General features: G+C 38.9%; 2 protein-coding genes across 7 annotated transcripts; one reads left to right on the top strand and one right to left on the bottom strand.

Moving 5' to 3' along the window:
• The first annotated feature begins 238 nt into the window (after positions 1-238).
• On the top strand, positions 239-3,970 carry LOC117536443. Its single transcript, XM_034201300.1, has 6 exons — positions 239-713; positions 1,194-1,327; positions 1,484-1,631; positions 2,088-2,336; positions 3,053-3,320; positions 3,773-3,970. The coding sequence occupies exons 1-6, from the start codon at positions 355-357 to the stop codon at positions 3,968-3,970; spliced, it is 1,356 nt and encodes a 451-aa protein (XP_034057191.1). The 5' UTR covers positions 239-354.
• Positions 3,971-4,316: 346 nt separating this feature from the next.
• On the bottom strand, positions 4,317-9,243 carry LOC117536444. Of its 6 annotated transcripts, none has more exons than XM_034201304.1 (11): positions 8,966-9,243; positions 8,761-8,841; positions 8,334-8,537; positions 7,935-8,173; positions 7,714-7,826; positions 6,635-6,721; positions 6,097-6,347; positions 5,625-5,753; positions 5,281-5,421; positions 4,873-4,984; positions 4,317-4,691 (listed from the first exon to the last, which is right to left on the bottom strand). In XM_034201304.1, the coding sequence occupies exons 6-11, from the start codon at positions 6,669-6,671 to the stop codon at positions 4,471-4,473; spliced, it is 891 nt and encodes a 296-aa protein (XP_034057195.1). In that variant the 5' UTR covers positions 6,672-6,721; positions 7,714-7,826; positions 7,935-8,173; positions 8,334-8,537; positions 8,761-8,841; positions 8,966-9,243; the 3' UTR covers positions 4,317-4,470. The 6 variants fall into 6 exon arrangements, 5 of the variants coding, with proteins under 5 accessions (XP_034057195.1, XP_034057196.1, XP_034057193.1 ...); XM_034201305.1 differs by having other exon boundaries at positions 6,635-6,741; XM_034201302.1 differs by having other exon boundaries at positions 6,097-6,721.
• Between the last annotated feature and the right edge of the window lie 1,866 nt (positions 9,244-11,109).

An 11,109-nucleotide genomic window follows, 5' to 3' on the forward strand; every position in this document is an offset into this window, starting at 1 on the left:
TAAATGCATAAATAAATGCATAAATAAATATGGAAATAAATACATCAATGTATAAATAAATAAATAAAAGTCGAAAATAAAACAGAACACACGTTATTATATATCTTTCATTTATTTCTACATTTACGCGACATACATTTATTTATTTATGTATTTATGTGTCCGTATGCTAATGAGGTGGGCGGTCCTAACCTCAGTCTGAAGCAGGATTGGTTACAGGAGTGTGTGATCATTTCTGGCAGAGGGCTCTACTACTAACGCCTGGATAACCGCGCTGATTCGAATGCAGGAGCTTTACTGTTTAGCCCTTATCTTTATACATCCATGGTTTATCCACAGTTGTAAGGTTTATTTATGGATATTGATTTAAGAGCCATTGGAGATCATTTACGATCATTAGCGGACCATTTAGAGAATGGAGAACCAAAAGACTATGTCCAGTTTCGTGTGGAACGATGTATAGAGGACTTGGCTCAGCTCGACATGGATGTGGATGTTAACCCAGCTGTGTTTGAGAGTCTTCAAGAGGTTGCCCGCCAACTTGAAATCCTCTCGGAAACAGAGGAGGCGACAGTTGGGCGTCCATCTTACATGTTGCCCCTAAACGTTATTGAAGCACATCTTCGTTGGGGCCACACCGCTGGGGACATCGCGCAGGTGTTCGGGGTGTGCGAAAGAACAATTCGTCGGAGGATGACACAGAACGGGATACGGTAGGTTTAATCCGCATTCTTTCACGTTTTTTGTCTGGATTTCCTTACTTTTATTGTTTTGGTGTAGGCTATATCAGTGTACACATTTGTTAGACGCATTAACTTGTGTTTAGTAATGATAACGTTTCATTAGCCTACATTTTCTCCATCCAAATTAGCCTACTTGTTTACATATTTATTAAAATGGTAATAGGCCATTTATATGTTGAAACCAATACATCAGATAGACATGTGTCGGGGCAAAGATACAAACATGCTTTGTACACAAAGCAAAGGTACCATTACCTCAGACATGATGTAGGCCTAATAATAGTAATGAGGTTTAAGAGACCAGCTCATTTGTTTCAGATGACACCTACATCTTTCAATGCAGGTTAGTACAGAGCAACACACTCATTCTGATGTGTTTTGATTGTACAGTGCAAAAGGTGACTATTGTTTATTGTGACTTACTATTGTTTCGTTATTTTTGATGATCAGGGTCCAAGATCTATTAACTCTGTTAGATGACAACAGTTTGGATGAAACTGTTACCCAAATTCTACAGCATCATCCCAACTCTGGATACAAAATGATGGTGGGGTACCTGAATGCACGAGGGATACGCATACAAAGTAAGGGATTGTTATTATTATAATAATCCTCCATGCAGTGTTTTTTTTTTACTACTTGATAATGAATCACATTATTCTGGCATATTTAGGAATGCTTTACTTTTCATTATGTTACTTGCAGTACACCATATCTCTGCATTTCCCCGAATATAACAGGACAGCGTGTCCAGGAATCCATGCGGCGTGTTGATCCAGGTGGAGTCTTGATTCGCACTCTGCAGCTGAACCCAAGAAGGCGTAGGAAGTACTTTGTACCAGCACCGAACAGTTTATGGCACATCGACGGAAATCACAAACTGATTAGGTATAGTATAATCATTAACACTCAAGCATTGCTCAAACATCCACTTCACTACAGTTACAAAAGATGGGACCATCTAAAGTGTTCTTATAATCAATCAGCTTCAATGCAAACCAGACTTCAAGATTCAAAGGCTATATTGTCATATGCATGATAGCTTTTTTTATTGGTTGGTTATGAAAATCTGAAGTCTCAGTCTCCTCTAACAATGCAACATACAATATTCTGTAGACATAAAAACAAGTTAAAACACTGCAAGAAGAAATATAAATGAAATGTATCAAATGATTAATTGCACCAAATTCCTCTGCATGCAAATTACTTTTACTATCAAAATTAAGATGATTTATGTTTTGTAATTATAACTTTTAGTAGGATAAGGCACCTTTTAAAATGTGTAAATGTCTGTACATACATTAGTGGATTGACCTTAATGTGTGCCTATACATATCCCTTTAGGTGGCGTTTTGTTGTGCATGGTGGTATTGACGGCTTTAGTCGTCTCATCGTGTACTTGAGTGCTGCCACCAACAATCGGGCAGCAACAGTTTTAAGAAGCTTTTTGGAAGCCGCCAATGTCTACGGTGTGCCATCACGTGTGAGGTCAGATAAAGGTGGAGAAAATGTTGACGTTGCACGCTACATGGTGGCAAACCGAGGAGAGAACAGGAATTCACACATTGCTGGCAGGAGTGTCCATAATCAAAGGTACCTTAAACTTCAAGTCAAACTTTTATCAAATTAAGTCCTTGGTAAAGATTGCAATGTCAACTATATGTCTTTAGCTATTATTAATTGTATTTTTGTTCGTCTTCCTCTGTGAGATAAAACCATAGAACTAAAAAAGTTATATTTCTATAATACAAACACTATAATTATGACACCAACTGTATAATTTGACAAGAAGGATAACAATATTTTTCAAACATCTATTTAGTGGAAGTCCCAGCACGTTGCATGACCGGGCAAATTACTGTTGGAACTTGGATTTTGAATGTATTTTCCAGTCAAGAGAACCTTACATTAATATTGAACAACAACAGTTAATGTGGCATAAATATGGCATTAGTCCGTCTTTTTTTATACATCCATAGTATGTTCAGCTGATATATTTCCTGATCCAGTTTCAACAAAGCTTACAGTATAAAAACCTCACCCAAGTTTGATGAACTTTGCTCAAGCAAAATGATTTTTGCTAAATCCAATTTCCAGCTTTTTTTCCAGAGGCATTATTGTGCACTTGCCACTTAATCAGGAACATTTTCCTATTGAAATCGGCAAAAATGTTAATACTTAGCTTCTAATTAATGTAATTCAATTCTAAATTTACTTACCATTTATGGTAGGTGAAAGGTGATATTTGTAAGTTTTTTTTTTTTGTTCACTGAGCAGACTAAATATTTTCCTTCCTTTTTCCTCAAAAGGATAGAAAGGCTCTGGAGAGACGTTTATGTAGGAGTGCTGGATCTCTTCTACACAATGTTTTTCAACCTAGAGAGAGAAGGCCTTCTCAATCCTGACTGTGAAGTGCATCTCTATGCTCTGCACTGGTGCTTTGTGCCCCACATACAGAAGCACCTGCAGTTTTTCCAGCAAGGCTGGAACTGCCACCGACTAAGCACTGAGGGAAACCGGTCCCCACTGCAACTGTGGACTCGCCATGAGCGTGAGGCCCAGCAGGAACATATACAGGTTTGATTGTATTCAATAGTTTTATTTTGACTTTGACTTTACTTTCCTACATGGGACCATGTTAACACTAATACCCACTTTTTCTGTCATTACACAAACTGTTTAAAACAAATAATACAAGTGAGTATAGTTTCACAATGTAACAAATAGTGGCCTGTTGTCGAGGAAACTGAATGTGATGGAATTATTTTATTCTGCATATCATCGGCACTTTAAACACTTCTATGAGGTATTCCTAAAATGCTGTGATCAACCAGAACAAGCGGTTAAGGAAGATAATGATACATCAGGGCTTTCTGCTCTCTAATGATTTGATTGATGTCAGCTGTTCATGAGACATTAATCAGGAATTCCAGGAGATGATACAAAACGGTTATATAAAATGAATTAACTGACAAATATATTAAAACTTTGATTTTGGTTGACTCTAACTTTAGCTCTTGCAATTGCAGGTTGACATTGAGTTTGGAGTTGACTGGACTGGACCATGTGCTCATCGCCTGCCTCATGTTATGGTTCCTGAAGTTCAGCTGCAACGTTCACTGACTGACCAGGAAGTGGAAAGACTTCCAGACCCTGATGGCCCTCTGTCCAATGTGTGGAATGTCTATGTACAAACTGTGGGCTTGTTGACTGAAATGCTACAGTAAATGTGTGTGTGTATCAAAAGTCTGTTGCTGTGGGAAATGTAGTCTTTTAAAGTTTCGACTAGGACGATTAGGTGACAATATTTGACTGAGTTACATGAAGACGCTGGTACCAAGATTCAGTATATTTCGATTTTAATACAATAAAAATTAGATGGTAATGAAGTTACGTTCAGTAGTCATTTGAAACATGTGTTGCACTGAACATATGCTTGTTGTGAATCAACACTTACTGTAATGCATCAAGAAATATACATTTGTTACAGTTAATGAACATTTTGTAACGAATATCAATTTAAAACTTTGAAATATATAAAGATAAACATGCTTTCTTTGTTATGTGCAATAACAAGGAAAGCATGTTTATCTTTATATATTTTCAGTGTTACACAAACTGGCCGGAGTATAGGCATTAACTGAGTTTTTTTTCCTCTCTGAAAACATACATTTTTGGCCGGCCAAACAAAAGACAACAAATCTAGTACTAAGGTGTGTCCGTCTCTTCAGACCATCCCGAACCCAGTTTCAGTGCTCCAAATAGCAGCAAGAATGTCCCTTTCAAACATACAGTACTCTTTGTAATGTCCTGGAAGTTTCAGCTGGTGAAAGCATGTGGAAGAGCTGGGGAAGTTGCTCTCCACCACGGTCACATCCAGGCCATGTCTAGGAAGCACATTCCATCCTATCCAGAACTGCACAAGTTTCCCAAGGATAACGGGAGATGCTTTATAAAACAGAGAATAAATTCATTTTATTATAATTGCTTTCAGTTAATAGTTAAATAACAATAATGTTACTTAAATTACGCCTTGGATTGTTACTGTAGCTTTAAAGATAAAAACAGAGAGCTTTCGTTATAATAATTACAAACTTTCAGTAAACAAAGCTTGAAGACGTTGTTTTACCCATCTCAATAAATGTGCGCAGGAATCCTGTGAGCCTACAGGAATCCTCCAAAGAGACTTCACTGTCTTCATCCTCATCCTGTGTGGGCCAGTTTATCTTCTCCAACACCATCTGACAGATTTCGTTTTGAAAGGAGCCCAGTGAAAGCACAATAATAAACAGAACATACAAGAAACTGCAGGTTTTGCTGTGTAGCAGCAGAGTAGTCTAAAGATACAGTTGTTCTATTGGTTTAGCTCCTTTTAAGCAGCAAGTAGCATCATTTCATTTCAAAATATGTTTGCGTAGGTGAATGTTTGTTTTAATAAACTTAAAGCAATGTAGGTCTGAGAGTAGTAAATAAACCCAATTTCTAACTCCTGTGAGTTAGGAGGAAGGATTTGACTGAGCAGCATGAGATCACTTACCCGTGGTGTGCACTGCAAATCAGATGCTCTTGGAAAGAGAAGGGGAATCGTGTCTTTCCTCTCCGTCAGCAGAGGCCAGATCAGTGTCTCTTTTAAACCCCTTCGTAACTGCTTGACTTGTCTGGAGGTTCTTCCAAGGACCTGCACAATATTTGCATCACAGTAGAAAAGCAAAGCAGCCTGATTGATCTAATAGCCCAATAAGCATGTTTTAATACACTATTAACATCCAAATATGTATTTAACAAAAAAGCTCAAATGTGATATGCCAAAATGAGGTCCTACTTCAAAACTTCAACTCTGATTAGTCAGTCTGATTCATATGACCTGTTAAGAATACTCACAGCATGGAGGATCAGTTTATCAAATAGCCATCTCCTGTTGTCACATGTGACTAGAGGCAAATCCCAGGACAGTGCCAACTCATTGATGAGCTTTTTTTCTTCTGATGATAACTCTGCTGTTCCCTCCAGCTAATAATGGCAAGTAGAATGAATTTGATAAGAATCGTTAATTTCTCAATACTTGTATAAACATTCAACTTTGATACAACATAAGAAGTTTAACTTATAATCAGCATGTTAGTTGGTAACCTGTAAAAGCTATGTTTTGTCAAAAAACATCTTATAGGAGGACATCTGTAAGTGTTCTAATGATATTTAATATATCAGTGCATGGTGTTTTATAATGCTTCAGTAACTCCTGCTGGTGCAAAGTGTAGCCACTTGATGTTAACAGTATCTGAAAGTAGATCAGCTAAATAAATAATATCCAAAGGTTGAATAATAAAATAGGTTAGAAAAACATTGAACATACCAACTTGATTGTCTCACGGATATCAAGGTCAACACAGTCCTTAATATCTATTGTGGCTTCTTCTGGGGATCCACCAAAGAGCACATGCAGGACAGCTGGGCTCAGTCCACCTAGGCATGGCCCATCATGGAGGAATGAATGTCCAATCATTCGGCCAGCAACAACAAAGAAGTCACTCTCCAAAAGGAGATGAGAAGTGGAGGGAATCAGATGATCTTGTTCTCCTTCAAAAAGAAGAGTTCCTCCAGGCACTGCAAATATAGGAAAACAGTCAAAGTAAATTGATAGTAAAGTAAAGGACATAGATATTCAACTATCACAAAGCATTAGTAAAGGAATGATCAAACCGCCACTGGATACTGGTTGATCCTGTAGAAACCTACATGTTCACAGCAGCTACAATCACATCAGGTTTTAGGAATACGTTTTGTTTTCTGGGGTTAAGGGACAGATCTGTGTTCAGCCTGGAACTGGTACAAAAACACACATAACTTAGTGGCTGAGACCCAGCGATCAGCCATAGTAAATATTTACTTACCAAACTTCATCTCAAAACCAGCCTGAAGTTTTGACATGATGGTTGCAAAGAAATGCCGAGTCACACCATCACCAATGGCTGGATCTCCTTAAAAATGTAAACACACACTACAGACATCAGTTTAACGAAAATATGGTTTGTTCATTTTTTTATCTTGGATTTTGTTTGTAACCGAATTACCCTTAAGTGAGCATGTCAAGGGGCAAGCCCACTCAACATTTGCCTTCTTATAAAAAGTAAGGACTGCTCTTTCCCTTTCCGCTGCACTGTCTCCAAGATCCATAGTAAGACACAAGGATTTTCCAGTTGCATGCTGGCTTAAAATGTCTTCTTTAAACATCTTTGCTGCCTCTGTGGGATCTGGCGCTATTCTCCAATCTAAAAATAGTTTAAAAGGTTTCCAAATTAATATTGGATCAAGTGAAATGTAGAGAGCAACAACTTATTGCAATACATGATGTACTTAATAAAGGATGTTACACACCAGAGAAGCCACTTTCCTCAGTGGGATCGATGTCAACTACCTCAGGAGAAGGCAACATTTCCTGAGGTGGCACCGAGTGTCTTGTGTTCCTGGCCCTTGTTGTCTCATTTCCCTGTGCTCCTGTGAACGTGCTTTCAAATCTAACTTGACTTCCGGAGGCCCTTTCAGTTGTCAACTCAATCTGTACCTCACCGCTGCTCTGTGATGGTCTAGTGTAAAAAGAGGTTATTTCTGTTATTTGGTCTAGTATACTTTACATTACATATCACACTCTAGAAAAAGATGGGCATATACATAGAATGAAAAGTAAACCAAATGTTACTTTTCCTCAAAACCAACATCCAGAATGTATATCTTTCATATTTAAATGTATTATAGAGGACAGCAGAATATGGTGTTACAGAGGGATTGTTGGAACAAAAAGTACTAATATCTGGCCCCATAATTATAAAACCTCAGATGTGCTGATATGTCAAAATATTTTACATCCATTTGCAGCATCCCACAGCCTTATGCTTATTGGTTATTGTGTGTCTACACATGCAGTTGCAGTGTGCCTGGCGAATGTGATGTTTAGTTCTGTAGAGAGTAATACCTCGTGCAGTTATTGCTGTGATCCTTGATTCTGGAAAAGGGGAACTCCTCTCCACAGATGACACATTTCTGATTTGGTCCAATTAACACGTTGTCGCCTTCTGATCGACATGCCTGTAAACAAAATAGTTTTAAACTACATCACAAGCGAACAATTATGTTACTGTAAGTCACAGATTCCACTTTAATATTGTGACACCACTATAGAAGTGAGGAACTTACAGGGTCCAAATTCAGGGTTCTTTGCATTGGTCTAATGAAAACCGTAGAATGGCCAATCTGGGTCTGAGGGTCCTTCAAATATCTGACATAGTAACCCTCATTGGGACAGGGGATCACAATCAAGTGGCGACTTCTCGTAGTGCCAGATATTTTTAGCAACTCGAAACCGCCACCGTTCCGCAGTTTTGGATAGGCATCCATCAAGAATTCGAGGAATTCATTTGAATCTGTATGGCTGCCTAGAAATAGATGATACACATAAGAGATCTAACATAAAGATAATGTTATGATTGTAAGGGTAACTCAATATATTTATATATCACAAATGTACATTTACCATAAAAAATAGACAGAAAAGGAAAGAGCGATTGATAATCGTCATTCTAATGACTGACAGACCTTTAAATGTGAGCCGTTTTTCACCAAAGCCAGCAGCAGCGAGTCTTTCTTTGGCGTATCGGTTGGGGACTAAGGCTGCATTCTTGTCCTCAAGGCAACAGAATAAATGGGTATAAGAATGCAGGTGTGCAGGACCAGAAAGGGTTTGCCGCCCTGCCGTCCTCCTCCCTCCCATGTAGGGGCCAAACAGTCTTGAAACTTCGGCTAGGATCAAGTTAAGAAGATAAGCAATATTGAGTGCAAGGAAATAATGATTCAACGAGAATCCAGGGGGGAAATGTTGGTTAGCGTTAGCATCACACACTATAAATATAATGATCCCTTCAAGCTGGTGGACAGAAACTGAATCAAATAACTTGTCATTGGCGATATAAACTTAGTAAACTGATCGGATTTGCATTACAAATAATTTGATGCAAAGACCTACCGTCCACTGGGTGTCTGGGAGTCCCGTTATGTAACGGATGAGGAGGAGGAGACGAAACTGGCGCGTTAGCGGTCCTTGGTGCTGCACAAAACATAACATAGCGCCACATTGGGTACAAAACTGTACATTGGCATTTTAACACACAGATCAGTTTTTTTACATTGTCATATCAGTCTTACACTAGACCAAAACATGAGTCACTTACAGTTTTCAAGCTGGTTAGCCGCATCCCGCAGAAGGTCTGCCAGCGCCCTTCCAGCCGAAGCCATTATTAGCGAGTTGCCGACAATGTACACAGAATGTACAGATGTGACTTGCCACGAATCTATTGCTTCTGCCTGGCTCCAACAATTGGCGAATCCTGCTTCAGACTGAGGTTAGGACCGCCCACCTCATTAGCATACGGACACATAAATACATAAATAAATAAATGTATGTCGCGTAAATGTAGAAATAAATGAAAGATATATAATAACGTGTGTTCTGTTTTATTTTCGACTTTTATTTATTTATTTATACATTGATGTATTTATTTCCATATTTATTTATGCATTTATTCTTTTATTTATTTATTTGTGTATTAATTTCAACATTTATTTATTTCTGTATTTATTTCGTCATTTATTTATTCCTGTATTTATTTATTCCTGTATTTATTTATTTATTTACGTATTTATTTATTTATTCCTGTATTTCTTCATACATTTATTTATTTATACTTAAGTCATGTTCCGTCCTCCATAGCAGGCGAACCAAGTCCGCGTTACGATGCATTCCTTGATCTCCAGTTATAACGCCGGACTCCGCCGCTGGCCGAAGCTAACGGAGCCCCAGGGTGCTAGCTACGGCTGCCGGGACGCGCTAGCGAGCTAGCACCCTGCAGCCCCGTTAGCTTCGGCGGCGTGGACTCCGGCGGCCCGCCCCTTTTAACATTTGCTCCCGTTTAGCATTATGGGCGTCATAGCCATATAGTATAAAAGTCTTACCCAAGGCTGAATCATAAACTAAACTGTATATATGTATAAAGGGTTACGTCCTTAGCTGGCTAATAAGCTACATAACAGGCTAAGCTAACAAGCACACAAACACCTGCTAACGGGGTTAACATGTATAATATTATCATTTTACTCACCGAAAAAAGCTGAAAGTAGACTTCTTGGAAGATCTGTTAGTACATTCAAGCGCACAGCACGACATTTTAATTATCTGGTATTTGTAACAATATTCCCTAAAAGGCACAATCACCACGAACGCGGCTAAAGCTAAAGGGTCAAGTACAGTAACTACAACTAACTAACGTTGTAGCCTCTATGGTTGTAGCCCAGCAGATTGGACAAGTTGCTGTTAGCTGACAGTGAGGCACGTATCTGTCCATCAAAGTGACCACGCCCTAATGTATGCACAAACTTTAAGACCTAATATAAATATAAAGGGTCGCGTTAGAAAACAATTCACTCACAGATCCATAATCATGAAGGTGGAATCTAACTATCGGGCATTTTAACATGGGGTCTATGGAAATTGCTCCTTTCTGCAGCCATCGCCTATCGGCCAATATATGAACTGCAGTGTGTGGCACTTCCGTATTGGCTTCCCGGCTCTACCCCACAGTTTGCCGCTTGGTATATACGCCTTAAAGGAAATTGTCAACAAATATAGAGGTAATAACTCATCAGTTCTTATGGGTTTCATTGATGCTTCTAAAGCCTTTCATCGTGCTAATAATGTAGGTATTAGTGGTGCACGATAATTATCGGTCCGATATTAGGAATTATGACGTCATCCCGATAAACCCGATAAAAGTATTAATAGCCCCGATAATATACAATTCATTTTTTGGGTAAAAAAAAAGAAAAAGTACTGCGGTGTGGGTGGATTGGGATGAGGGGCGCTTGTTTTCACTCTTCTCTTCCGGTTTTGCCATTACTGTGGTATTAGTGGTTTAGGAAGAGGGGAGTTTTTCACAAATCCAGCGCTCCCTCCCTAACTCAGCCTGGCTGTGACGTAAATGGTGTGCGGCCGTGAAGCCAGGACAGTAAACAAACATGTCGTCGGTAGTATGGGACTATTTCAAAGTTTCAGAGTTAGATAGTTCGCTTGCTATTTGTATTAACAAATGCAGAAGTTCCACGAGGAGGGAAAAAGGCAACGAGCTATAATACTTCCAACCTGATTAGTGTCTGATGGGGACACTGGAAACAGAAGGCGAGGGGGTAAGAGAGGCAGGAAGGCCATTCTTAAGTATTTGAGTGGAACAGGATTGATTGGAAGAATTTAAAACAACGTAAACAACACAATGGTATAATTCCACAAGTGGTGATAGGATGATATGGTGATACACTCTCTTGT

This window comes from Gymnodraco acuticeps, unplaced genomic scaffold (genome assembly GCF_902827175.1).
Source record: "Gymnodraco acuticeps unplaced genomic scaffold, fGymAcu1.1, whole genome shotgun sequence".
NCBI classification, from domain to species: Eukaryota; Metazoa; Chordata; class Actinopteri; order Perciformes; family Bathydraconidae; genus Gymnodraco; species Gymnodraco acuticeps.